At 40.1% G+C, this 14,414-nt stretch overlaps 1 protein-coding gene across 4 annotated transcripts in view; it reads right to left on the bottom strand.

Annotated features, from left to right (window-relative positions):
• The window catches only part of LOC124711213 (nucleolar and coiled-body phosphoprotein 1-like), a 29,429-nt gene extending 16,338 nt beyond the window's left edge, over positions 1 to 13,091 (bottom strand). For 3 of the 4 annotated variants that reach the window (XM_047241164.1, XM_047241161.1, XM_047241162.1), the window contains exons 1-3: positions 12,934 to 13,091; positions 12,325 to 12,445; positions 1,440 to 1,607 (exon numbers count right to left, since the gene is read on the bottom strand). In XM_047241164.1, coding sequence (XP_047097120.1) covers positions 1,440 to 1,607; positions 12,325 to 12,445; positions 12,934 to 13,035 — 391 coding nt within the window. In that variant the 5' untranslated portion in view covers positions 13,036 to 13,091. The remainder of the gene's footprint in view (positions 1 to 1,439; positions 1,608 to 12,324; positions 12,446 to 12,933) is intronic. The other variant, XM_047241163.1, reaches the window with a different exon arrangement.
• Between the last annotated feature and the right edge of the window lie 1,323 nt (positions 13,092 to 14,414).

Genomic DNA, 14,414 nt, shown 5'->3' with positions numbered 1-14,414 from the left:
GAACGACAATGAAAGAAACACAAGACTGCATAAAAACTAGAGGAATGTTGTCCAATAATGTGGAAATTAAATATGGAGTACGACGAGGTGATGCGCTGGCATGCCGCCTATTCAACGCCACCTTGGAGAAGGTGAGGAGAGAAGCAAATATCTTGAATAGGATAATGATTTTTCATAAATCTGTGCACGTACTGGCCTAAGCGAATGACATCGGCATCGTAGGGGAAAAAAAAAGGCCAGTAGGAACATTGCACCAAATATTAATGAGCAGAAAACTAAATAGCTAGCAGCTGGGAAAGTGCACAGGGAGAATGTGCCAGCCAAAATAACGATTGATAGTTATACCTTTGAAAAAGTCTATCATTTCAAGTACCTCGATTCTATTCCAACCAGCTAATGATATGTCTTGGTGATGAGTATGAAGATGGTTTCAGTGTTGATTCCCGCAACAGTGACGATGGGAGCAAATGAAACTGCACCATTGTCGCCGTAAACTGGCGAGTGAAAAGCTATGAATATCTGTTATTTATTGCATTACTGTCATAAAATCTAGAGCGAGACATTAATACTTTGGTTATTATTTATTTTGTAAACTATAAATCATACTGTTTTCTAGAGCGAGAAATTAATACCTCGGTTATTATTTATTTTGTAAACTATAAATCATACTGTTTCAAGGTATCTGCCATAATCAAATGCTTATTTCCAGTATTTCTTTGCTCAGTTACCAAAAGTGTGTGCTTTGTTATACTGATGTCTACAGTATTATGCAGTTGTTTATTTCCTGTCATTGTGGTAGTAACTAAAAAATGATTTGTAGTTGCTCAGCAAGTTACATTTACGAGGTGGAACAGAAATCCATATGGCCTGCAGTGTGTATAGAGGTGGTTGTTACACCATTCCCATTAACATGTGATTAAGCTCACTTTGGCAGGATAATGGTACTTTTATTACCTTTCTGCATGCTTTCGCTGCTAACTTAGTGTCACACAAAAACGTGTAGCACAGAAAAATGCAATAAAAACAAATCAACAATTACATTATTGGTCACATGCACTATTAGCAATTAACAAGTTATAACTTAAGGTAGCAGAGCAATAAGACAACAATGAACATTAAAGACTGTGTAAGCTAATTTTCTAGTTGTTGCCCTGTTAACTGCCCTGTACAGAACTAACTATAATTAACTGACTATAGTCGACGTAAAGTAGAAATATTAAAAACTAATGAACGCTATTTATCATTAGAATTCTCACATCTAAATTGTTTTAGAATGTTGAGATTAACATACCATTGTACTTTATATAATAAATTACATTTATTTATACATACAAGCATCTGGGATATAAGAGATTGCTAGTGTACCTAACATTGGCAAGATAGTGAATTTTCAAGCAGGGAGAAGATATATCAAAATTTGATTATCTTCTAACAGATACCTTTGGGCGGAGGTGCTTCATCACTGTCATCGCTGTCTTCACTGCTGCTGCTCTCTTTTTTTGCTTGCACTGAGGCCTTTGGTGTTACTGGAGCATCAGTCTTTGCCTTCTGATTTACATTAGTTTTGACAGTTGCAACTTTGGCCGCAGGAGTGTCATCACTATCTTCTATAAATGAGAGTTTTAACGTTAACTCAACTTGAGCAACGTTCTTGGGGTACATACTACTAATATTTAGCAAAATTTTGAAGCACATGTCATAGTCGGATAAAAGGTACAAATGATAATACAAAGACAAATTAATGCCTTGACATTTACAACATAGTCAGTTCCATTTGGCCCTATTTATGTTACTCTTTCAAGATCAATCATGTTAACATATAGATTCGTTGTATACTGGGACGATACAGTGTGACCAAGATAAGAGGCCTCATGTTATACTGAATTTGATATTTGAAGCTGAGTGGTGTTATTTCTTAACACTAGGGCAGCACTCAAGAGGTCACTTAATGTCACGTTGCATTGTCAATAGTTCTGCAAAACACTTTTCCAGTGAAACAGATTATTGTTGCAACTCTTTGGAGGTGAATTTTTTAAAATGCTACACAAAAGGTTCATGATAGAATACCCACAGAGAGCAGCTCCTACAAAAAGTGTTGTGCCGAAATTGATCACAGATTTTAGAGCAATAGGTTCAGTCACTAATGCCAAATGTAAAACGTCGCTGACAGCCCATGCGTCATTCGCTAAAACGGCCGGTAACTAGACGGCAAACACAAACGAGAACGTAAGGGGTTAAAGAAAGGGCATTCCATGAGGAAATGGCGGACTGTCAAAGGTCGAGTGCAGAGAGTACAAATTGGTGGGGCAGCACCACTTAAATGGCAATAGCTAAAAAAACAGTGCCCATTGTGCAACCTAGCTAAAATGATCTCGTGGTGAGAAGGATGACAGGAAGTCGTCCAAGTTGCTAGGAGAGGCTTAATAACCTGGAGCTTGTTCCTTTGTGAAGGGAGGACCAGTGGTGATGCTGAAGGGACACCACCTCCTGACAGATGGCAATACAGAAATCATTTGGGGGGGAACATAAGAATTAGTGGTCTGGAGCCTTGGCAACATCATCAGACACCTTGTTTCTTGTCAGACCAATGTGAGCAGGAACCAACATAAACATCACACTGGCTCTATCAAGAGTGAGTAAGCGTCAGCTTTCTTGGACCCACTGCACTACGGGATGGACAATGTACAGCACACACAGGTTTTGAAGGGCACACAGTCTAAGCAGATAACACAACTGAAAAGTCTGTGTCTCTATGTACTGCGTGGCCTGATACAGGGCTAAAAGCTCTGTTGTAAATACTGAGCAGTGTGACAGAAGCCAATACTTAAAAACGTCTGTGCCAATGACCAATGCACACCTGAAACCACCTTCAGTGTACACCACGGTACTATCGCAAAGTTCCATGCAAACATCTTGAAACTGAAGGCAATAGAGTGAGGCTGGAATGAAAGCGAATGAAAGCAAAGATGAACACAGGTCATCTCACAAAGCCAAGGTGGTGCAGGGATCACACCCATGGTCAAAGTTGCATGTAGCGTTAAGTTGCCTCAGCAAGAGCCGAAAGCGAACTCCAGGAGATAAGAGAAGAGGGACACGCCCCATACTAGCGATCAACAGTCATCAAAAAAGGAGCCATAGGATGTGAGGCCACGCATGACACACAAATGGCATGCATATATGTGCTGAGGAGAGTCACGGCAGTAGGACAGCCATGGCTCGACAGCTTCTGAATACAGACTCTCAACATGACCAGTGTAAAAGGTCCCAGTGGTCAAATGGATGCCACAAAGGTGGATAGTATTGAAATGGCATAAGAGGGACAGATATGCAGATGCATAAACAAAATACACAGTCTAGTTTCAAACAGACAAGGGACTGGTACAAACAGAGGAGGTTGCAGTGATCTGCTCCCCAGGAAGTACCACTGAGGTCACACAGGACATCAAGAAACCGCATACAGCAGGCTGCCAGGTAAGACATGTGGGAGGACCAACAAAGTTTCCCCGTAGATTCAACAGACAGAAGAACAGCAGGCCCAACCAAAACCAATTGTGGTGCCAGAAATTCATAGAAACTGTTATGTCAGTGGAAAAACAAAAGCCACTGTTGATGCTCCATGAGTGAAGGCAATCTAGACATCACTGAAGATGACGCACTATGAGAAAAGTCCATGAAGAACTGCAATAAACGGCAAAATCTTCAATAAAAAGGGAGCCAGAGATGTCGGCAGGAGACAGGCCATTATAGAAAACCATGAGGCACACTGTTTTCCTGCACAAAGGTGTCCAACATACCTTCAAAACTCATTGTCTTTTCAAAATTCCTGAAGGAAACTGGGCAGGATGCCATGAGACCCCCACATGTAGAGAGTACAGAGGACTCCAGTTCTCCAGGTGTCACAGGCTTAAAAAAAAAAGCACCACAGTCTGGGATTTCCACAGAACATCAATCATGACAAGGGTGGTCAAAGTGACGAGATCAACTGCAGAACGGCACATTCGAAATCCTCACTGTGCAGTGGTTAGTATATTGCGAGACTCAAGCCACCCTAACAGCCAGGTATGAATCATACATTCCATCACCTTGCAAACACAACTGGTGAGAGAAATGGAGCAGTAGCTAGAAGGAAGGTGTTTTGTACTTACTGGGCTTAGGTATGGGTACGACATGCCCTCTTCCCAGATGCAGATGTACATATTAAGCAGAAAGTGCTTGCCTGCAGGAGAAAGATGCTGTGACATCTGATTGTTAACAGTGTCAGGCGCTGGGATGAAGTGACAGCATGAACTAACACCCTCATAGTAATGGCGGCATTGTAGCACTCATCAGTCTGAGAAGATAAGGGCATCGCCTATGTCTCGTTTCCGATACAGGAGGGCTGAGTGATAGTGGGAGAAGCTTGAAATCCCTGCAAAATGCCGGCCCAAGATATTGGAATGGCAATAAGGTCCACTATGACAGCATCTGCTACTGCCAGACTGTGGATCTTTGTCCCAGCAACCCTTAGGAGATTGGCCCTCATGACAGACAGGAAGTGGAACTTTTTAAAGTGCTAGTGAATGAAATACAGCTAGCTTTCTTGTTACCCCCTAAGTATGTGACGACACTGTGCATGCAACAGTTCATAATGAATGCAATCTGTCATCATAAGATGACTGTTAAAAACATGGAGAGCACACCTGCCCTGGTGACATCGATTGTCAGAGTAGTCCACTTACAGATTCATGGGACAATCTCAACAGTAAGTGGCATTGTGGTGGTGGTTGGTGGTTTTTGGGGGAAGGAGACCAGACAGCGAGGTCATCGGTCTCATCGGATTAGGGAAGGACGGGGAAGGAAGTCGGCCGTGCCCTTTGAAAGGAACCATCCCGGCATTTGCCTGGAGCGATTTAGGGAAATCACGGAAAACCTAAATCAGGATGGCCGGACGCGGCATTGAACCGTCGTCCTCCCGAATGCTAGTCCAGTGTCTAACCACTGCGCCACCTCGCTCGGTAAGTGAGATTGTCACCAATGCAGTTGATACAGTGGGTAAGACATTTGAGTGTAGTTGAAATGATGACACTGGTATCAAGGCATCGGGTCTGGAATGTATGGCTAGACTGTGATTACTTCTTAGTCTGCCTGATCTTTGACAGAAGCACCATACGTAAGAAAAGGAGGGCGTGGGGACACTAAGGATGTATCTACCTTTTTTCATCACCCGATGGATGGCAATGACACCCTGACCAGACATATGTTTGGATTTCTGTCTCACTTGGACCATCAAGCAGCCTAGTGTAAAATAGCACCATGGGAAGCATTCTGAGTTCTATGGGCCTCGACACAAAAAGGATAGTCGTGGAGAAGCAAAGAGGCAAGCAGTTTTTGTGCTTGAGAATCAGTAGTAGTCTCCAAAACCAAATCGCCATTCCATGAACGAGAGCAGGAATTCATAGGGCCAGCGATTGAAAGAACAACTTTCTGAATATAAACAGATTTACCATTGCAAAGGACTTACTGTCTTCAGTATGTAAAACCACAAGGAAATGCAATGCAGCTGGAAGGGTCTTTGAATTGAGAGCTTCATTCCATTTGGTAAATGTGGACTGTGAAGGTTGTGATTGGCTCACTACGAGAAAATCCCCCATGGGTGCCAGTGCCTCTGATGGTGCACTCGTCCAACTGGACCTTAGGTGATTGCTCACACCTCAGGTCACACCACCTGAACACCTGACAGAGGTACTAATCAGCAAATTAGCAGCTCAGGAAATTGCCTCTCCCTGGGCCTGGCCTGTACCAGGGGGTACATGCAAACCCCAACCACCCGTGGCTGGGAATTGTGTGAACCAGTCATCTGTCACGCGTCAGATGCAGGGCCAGCTGTCAGGAGCACACAGGCAGGAAGAACAGAAAGAACCTCAAACACTGAGGCACAAGAAGGAAAGGAGAAGACAAAAGAAAGGAAAATTGAACAAAAAGCAGTAGCGAGACTGTTCTTAAGTCAGCTACTGAAAATGTGAAACACATTCCCCAGACTTGTTCCCAAGGAGGGAAAAAGGAATAGCAAGAGAATAGACATGCAGCACGGAAAGGGAAAGATGCCGCACAGGCTGGTGCTCCGTGGTAGCCAAGCAAGAACCTGCCAAAAAGTTACAGGCCCCCTGGGGGGCCTGAATCAGTAGGAGCTACAGCCATTCCAGGGTAATTAAACCAGTAGTGTATAGTCACATACACAAAAGCAATTGAAGTGGATAAAGCTATAGTTTTCTTCATGTAGTTTCTCTGGGAAAACACTAATACTGTACTGCCTGTTTGCCTTTACATTACTCTTAATTGACAAGCAGTCACATTTTCAAAATTTGGAATGTGAGCCATGTTATTAAATTCCGCAACTTTTAGAAGACCTTGTCACAACTCAAATTTAATGACACGAAAAAAGACAAAGCTACAGCAACTGCACACACTACTCCACCCAATTTAATCACCCACTAACATTATCCATTCTGAACAGACATGCCACCAAAAAATGATGTAAGTGTACTTAAGTCTTATGTGCACTTAACACAAATCCTACCACAGCAGAACCATCACTTGGACACTATATACATATTGTAATTTTCACAAACACAAAGTCAGTCCCACCACATTACTTCTGATTAAATGAATCAATCATAGCAACTTTCAACAAGTGATTGGCTGCATGTGCAGGGTATCCTGATTGCATCACTGGTTACAGTTAAGTACAATTACATCAGGCAAAATCCTGCAACTCACTTATCCCAATCTGACACTTTGTGGTTTAAATTGCTGTGCACACCTACACAACTGCAATGTCACCCACACTGGTTGATAATACAATCACAAACATCATTTTGAGAAATATTTACTTGGCACATTTAGAGACAGTCTCGCTATTTTTACAGTGCACACTGGTAATGTGGAAGCTATAATGCGGGTGGGCAACCATACTGTTGAAAATATCGATCTGCAAGCATCACAACTACCTTTGTGAACAGAAAAGGTTAATCCACTGAAGCAAACTGCAGACAAACTGCTGAATTGTCTAAAATTGCAGCTTAGGAAAACTTCCACATGGGTGGCACCTGACTAGCAGAATTGACAATCCCAATGTCGAAACACACTACAATCATTCACAAAGATCCTCATTTTTGACAAATATGTGACAATAGTTAATAATTACAGTGAATTACAACTGAACTAACAACTAGAAAAAACAAATGTGCATTTGACCAGTCAGTTGTGAGTAAAAGGGCTTAGTAATGGATGTGCAGCAATAGCGTAGATTTGTCACAGATCACAATACAGTAACCTCCCTGTATCAGGTGTTCAAAACATTCTCCAGAATGTTTTGAAAAAGAGAAATGTGTGCAAAGTTTGTACTGCACACCTGAACTCCCAAACGAAAATGATGCGAAATCGGAAAAATCTTCTCAGGCAAAAATCATGATTAATAAGACTTATCGACAGAAACCTACCACAAAATGACAAAGTGCAGAAATTAACATGAAGAATCAATAGTTTGCCAACAACCTGCATCCAAGCCAATGCGACACACAAGATGAACAGCACTACGAAAGATGTTCCTGACAGTTTTACATGGTTGTACAAATGTTCTGTGCTTTGTACTCATGCACAACATCCGAGGTATGAAAAAACCACCATCTTAACTTTTTTTTACTTTATATCAATGCAGTCTCAGAGCTTTTTTGATTGACAAACTATGCTAGCATCACAAAGATGCTGCACAGATGTTCCAGCAAATCACATGCAGTATGAAGTCAGTCAGCCTCCATTTTTATCTACTTATGCAGCCTTCATTTTTATCTATTTATGAAATGTTTGTCATCTATAATGGTCTAGCAGCCAGTTCAGTCACTACAGATGTAGAACATTCTTGAAGAGCAGAGGTTAGCGATCAAAACTTGAAAGTGCTCATGCAGAACAACAGAATGCAATTTGTGACAAAATGAAGAAGAGATACGACAAACAGTATATTACTTGTGTTGATTTTTAGCATTACTAAACTTAGCAGATTGGTTCAGAACCACACTGAAGGCTACATTAACCTATGACTAGTAGCACATCCCTGTCCTAATGGTGGATGTTTCCGTTAGAGAGCCGCATTATGAAAATGGCAAACTCTGGCATTGTAGCAAAAAGCTAGTGCCTTCTCAGCGAATTAGGCCTACTCTACACCTACACACAAGCCGTATGTCATGATCATAAAAAAAATTACAGCAGGAGCTCAATGCCCCAGAAGATGCAGTCTCGCAGCAATACAATTATGACCAACTACAATGACGAAGTCCTCTCCCTACTACAGTAACAAAATTAAGTTAAAGACTTCATTACCTAATACAGGTTTTTTGAATTTGTCTTTCAGTTATTGTTCTTATAACAAAATGTAAAATGGTACTGACAACACATTATGTTAAGATTCATTTGTTACCACAATCTTCAATCCACGTTACGAGATGTGGAACTGTCAAATACAGGTACTGAAGGCTGGACTTGAGAACTAAGGAGAGGTGTGACAAACATGTCAAGGGTAACTCCCTAAAACTAGGAAATTAAGTCCGACATGACAAAACCTTAAAAGTTGTACTACATTCATTTGATTAATAGAGGGAAAAATCTGTCATTAAACAAGTTGCTACCCTCACGTATGAAAATAAGAGACTAAAATGAGGCACACTGTGACCTATACACCACAGGTACCACACACTGGGGAGACTACTCACTAAAGACACATGCCAAACTGTAACATTGTTGCTATATTTCTTCTCTTTTCCTCCGTGCATCTGTACTTTTTGGTTTGCCCTACAGTATAGTACAAGCTTTGCACATAATGTAATATATTGGGAACATAAAAAATTAAATCTAATGATTGCACAAGCCTCCCTATTCTTGTTACACACACCTGAATACTTGCATGAGCATACATAACCAAAATTTGATCAAATGTCAAGCTTGCTTGTACCATCCTGTTGCTTGCACACATTTATACTACACACACTCTAGCATGCTTGGGCAAGCACACTTGTCAAGCATGCAGCTACATGTGTAGCAGCCTTAAGAAGAGCCTCATCCCATCTGCACGGCTGCCGCAAGTATGGTGACAGCTTACTGATTACTGGGTCACCACAACATGCTCCATCGGCTGTTACATCCATTAGTTTGTTTCCCTTGATACCCATGTGCCTGACACTCAGCAAAAAGGCACTTCCTTCTGCAGCTTTTGTGAGTGGAGACAATCATCTTTGATAGTTATCTCCACTGCACTGATAATATCTCTAGTGTATCAGGATCAATAAGCACTCTGTGTGTTACACACTGGGAAGCAATACAATAGCCATGTTATCCAACATGACACAGATTTTTCAGTAGTCTTATTCCAAGCACACTTAAATAAAAAATCCTAAAGTTTTCATAGCAGATGTACACTATGCGTTAAAAAAAATATTTGCCAGAAAGACTATTACATAAGACAGCTTTTCTGAGTTTACCACCAGTTTTAGTGCATTAAATCTGGCACAAACATCAGATCACACTTATCCACAAACAATTGTGTCCCTTAACATTGTATAAAGTAACATCACCACTTACGAACTGCAGTTTGCAATATACGCCCTATTTGTTCACAATGCGCAGTGAAAGTCTAGAATGGGGCCAGTGGCGGCATACTTACGTGTTTCGCGCAGGAATGCTGTCAAATTTTTCCGTGAGGTATGACTGAAGAAAGGAAGGTGTCAGCTATTTGCATTACACAGCCAATGAGAGAGCAGCAGGTTGCCAAGTGGTTTTCATGTAGAACATTTAGAAAAAAGATTGCTGTAAACAAGGCTTAAAATTTGAGTCACAGCTATCTGTATTGTGCTAGTGTCTGCAAACTAAGGACAGCGGCACAACTTTTATATTTTCAAAAATAACAATGGTTAATTGATTTGGGGAAGGGGACCAAACGGTGATATCAATGGTCCCATCAGATTAGGGAAGAATGTGAAAGGAAGTCAGCTGCGCCCTTTCAAAGGGACCATCCTGGCTTTTGCCTGAACTGGTAAGAAACACCACTTCTCTAGTCTGTGTTTATACACAATTTATCTGCATGAGCACAGCAAGTTGCTCAGTTATGATATGTGGATCAATTTTTATTGGTAAAGTCAATTATCTGCAATTGAGTTAAATTTTTGTTTATTATGGTAGTACTGTCGTTTTACGTTGATGACGCATGCTTTGTTTATTTGTTGTTATATCTTTGCAATTTTCTAGCTGCTAGGTTAATTTGTTATCACTGCCGTGCTGTTAATGATGGCTGCTCTGTCTATTTGCACCAACGAAGAGCAATATTCAGTGATCCATTTTTTGTGGTTGGAACGCACATCAGGCCGAAATTCATCTAAGACTTTCAGTACAGTACAGGAACAGTGATTTGCCACAACGGAGTGTCTACGAATGGTTTGAAAAATTCTGAAATGGTCACACAAGTGTTACGCACGATGAAGAAGCCGGACGACCGTTTACCGCCACAAGTGAAGAAACCATCGAGCATTCACATGAAACAATTCTCTTAGACAGATGATTAACTATTGACGAAGAGGCACATCGCCTGCAAATTATTCACGGTTCTGCCTACGAAATTATTCACAACAGTCTTGGTTTTAATAAACTATGTGCAAGATGGGTCACAAAACAACTCACACAACTGCTTAAAAAACACACTTGGACATCAGCAAAAAACATTTTGACCGCTATGGTAACAAAGGGGACAAATTCTCAGACAGGATCTTTACTGGTGACAAAAGATGAATCCATCATTATGAGCCAGAGAGTAAACAGCAGAGTATGGAATGGAAACATCCAAATTTGCCGTGCAAGAAAAATTTCAGGACCCAACCATCCGCAGGAAAACTGATGCTTACAACTTTTTGGAATGCACTAGGGCCAGTACTGGAAAATTATGGGGAAAGGGACACAGCAAAATAACAGTGTATATTACAGAGAGATGCTTACTGCTAGGCTAAAGCCTGCAATTCGAAGCAAAAGCCGAGGATTGCTGTCAAATGGTGTTGTGTTGCTGTACGACAATGTCCTGTCTGCATACTGCTGCCCACATTGCTGAAACACTCCAGAAACTCAAATTTGAAGAATTGATCACCCTCCATATAGTCCCGATCTTGCCCCTTCTATCACTTGTTTGGTCCACTCAAACAGGCATTAAAGGGGCTGTCGATTTGCCTCGGATGAAGCAGTGAAAGATGCGGTGCATTCCTGGCTTGCAGCTCAACCGAGAACCCTCTTTTATGAGGGCATCACAAGGCTACACTACAATGATGGACCAAGTGCATTGAAACGCAATGGACTATGTCGAAAAATGATGTTCTCGTGTGTTTCCTATTTGATCACAATAAAATTTTGTAACTACTTAACAGATGATAATTGACTGACCCTCATATATTGAACATGGACTATTACTAAAACTGAACACTTTTCTCCTACAACTGAATTAAAAATCCCTGATCCACCTGAAGTGGCAGCATTTGTTACATATCCAGAAAATTCCATCCACACAAACCTTTGACTCTTAAAGAGTTATTTCACCACCCAATCTGCTGTTACACCTTGAGTCTCTGCAATCCACCAATGAGACATGTACTAATGACAACATAGCCATGCAGAACTAAATCACTTAAATCAGTCCACATTATAGCACCTGGTGTATCCCAAAACCCACTAAAACAGCAAATAAGAAATAAGTTTCAATTTCAGAATTACAAATAAAATGCATCTGTTCTTGCCTCTCACTAGTTATGTGAAACAACAATCCCAAACACCACACAAAACTGATGCGTTGCCAACTTATGAGCAACAGATATGCACCAGAGTGACTTCTGCTGTTCCTGATCTAGACTTAACCCCAATCATCACGTGCAGAAAAACCTGTGCCCACCTACCTCAAGAGTCAGTACAATTTAAATCAGACCTTCTCATTATCAAAGACAGCCATGACAAGAAATTTTAAACTATATTGTGCGGTTTGATCTGGAAATAAACATGGTGCATGGGTGGGGAAATTAGCACGGAAGTACTAACATTTCACCACAACTGCCAATCCAGAATGACGCAGATATATAAAATATTTAAGATTAGTGGGCATTAACTTCAAAAAAGCAACAATCTAAATGACTTGCATGGCTCAGTAACAGATTCATATTAACTATCATGACTAAAAACTGAATAAATTCACAAACACACTAAAAATTTATTCAAGTATTATAAAATACATCTCAACATCAACCTTTTCGACAAACATTCGTGACTCACCTGAGCTCGAGTCTGATGATTCTTCTACGTCACCATTCTTCAAAACAATCTTTTTCGAGGACTTCGTGTTATAAAATTTCACAATCTCTTTCAATGATGGCCAACCTGGAGAAACAGGGCTCTGAAAGGGCAATTAGAAACCATAATGAAATAAATAAAAATGAAGTCATATATACAACTGAACCAGCTGCATCATAGTGTTTCTCTCTCACGTGTGCAACCTGCTGCAATGTTTGTTTGTAATTAAATGATGTGTAAAATGTAACACTGGGCACTGTACGCACTGATATTTTCTCTGTGATATTTATTTGGCACAGGAATACCAAAATCTGCAAATGACGCTATGTTTACACGTAAAATTAAACTGAACAGCCGGCTTCACAACTTGTGCGGCTACACACATATTAAAAAATATATATACATACGCTTCGCTCATGCATTAATCATAATGTTGTTGATAATAAACAGAAGCCATAGTCAATTACACAGTAATTGGCAGGTGCCGTACCACGTGCTTCTCAACAAGCCAATAACAAGATCGATAATTAACGCAAAGTTTCAAAAGTCTGATTATTAACAACCATAGTAGCATACAAGAACAATACTTACAGGCTTTGCTTTCTTTTGATACACCGCGGCTAGAGATGGGCAAGTTGATAATAAATGCTGATGCACAAGAGAATTTACAACACTCTCCTCCACTGCCGCCATTTTGAACCGAAAGAGCGAGCAACGCGTTACCTCCACTACGATCACTGTGCAAGCAATGATTTTCGGTAGCGGAGAATGCCGTGCACAGCGATAACATATATCATGTGTATATGCAATACGCAAAGATAATAAAAACAGAATTGGGAAATCACGTGTACACCGATTGCTGATTTTTACTTATCTTTTTTATTTTTTATTTTTTTATTTTTTATTTTTACTTATCTTTTTACTTATCAATCCTAAAAGTAATTCACGATGATTTAAATTACCTTGCTTTGAATAACAATTTTTAATTTGGATGCATGTGTAAAAACATACAAACGCAAAGCAACCCACAGGAGAGCATATATATTAAAGAAACAGGGAATGCACTTTGCTTACAGAGCGAGAAACTCAGTCCAGTCACACTTACAAATACCATAAAAGCAAGATAAATACCAAGGATCAGGAACATACCAATCAGAATGTCGAGAATGTGAATCAGTACATCTGGAAATGACAGATAGGAAATTCAAAACAAAGTATAAAGAACGTAAAAGAAGCTGCAAATATGAAAATAGCCATTCCATCTCCGCCGAACACATGGTAAAACATAAAATATAGACACAAATCATCAAGCATGGAAAAAGACACGAAAGTTATTGGAGAGAATAATCACAACAAAAATCTGCTGACATCACAAAAGAACTTCCACATACAAAGAGCGATGGAAAATAAAGTACAGTCTTAATGACAAAATCCATGTAAGGAATAACTCTCTGATTATGTTAGCCATTTATTTGTTTATTAATTTATTTACATTTTTTGCTTGTTGGCCATCAAGCCGAAGACTTTTGCAAATGTCATACATAGGTTGAGCAGGTAACATAGATAAAACTTACATACAGTAGTGGTACATACAGTCATCTCAATGTTACAATTATACTACATGTTACAACATTGGGTAAGTAGAATATAATTAGCTGAGTGAATATAAACATTTATTTGCTAAGAAGGCTTTTAACTCCCTGTGGACCAGTTTTGATTCACAGGTTTTTAAAGCATGTGGCAGCTTGTTGAACCATATCTGCCCATTAATATAAGGACTATTCTCAGTTATTTTTAATTTTGTCATCTGCCTGAAGTAGTTAGCCTTACTTCTAGTATCACAATTATGTGTATCACTGCACTTATATACTTTGTTTTTACTATTCAGAAAAAATAAGAAGTTTTTACAAATACAATGAATGTTTATGTTGGACAAGGTTTTCACGGCAGGACTCGCTGGACTTTAGTCCATGCATCAATCTAATGACTCTTTTGCTTAATATTAATATTCTGTTCTGGTGCAGGTCTGCCACACAACCTCACATTTCGGTACCATAATTAAGAAATGGATA

This window comes from Schistocerca piceifrons, chromosome 8, assembly GCF_021461385.2.
Source record: "Schistocerca piceifrons isolate TAMUIC-IGC-003096 chromosome 8, iqSchPice1.1, whole genome shotgun sequence".
Lineage (NCBI taxonomy): Eukaryota > Metazoa > Arthropoda > Insecta > Orthoptera > Acrididae > Schistocerca > Schistocerca piceifrons.
Note: the sequence above shows the minus strand (reverse complement) of the source record. Positions and strands in the feature narration are given on the sequence as shown.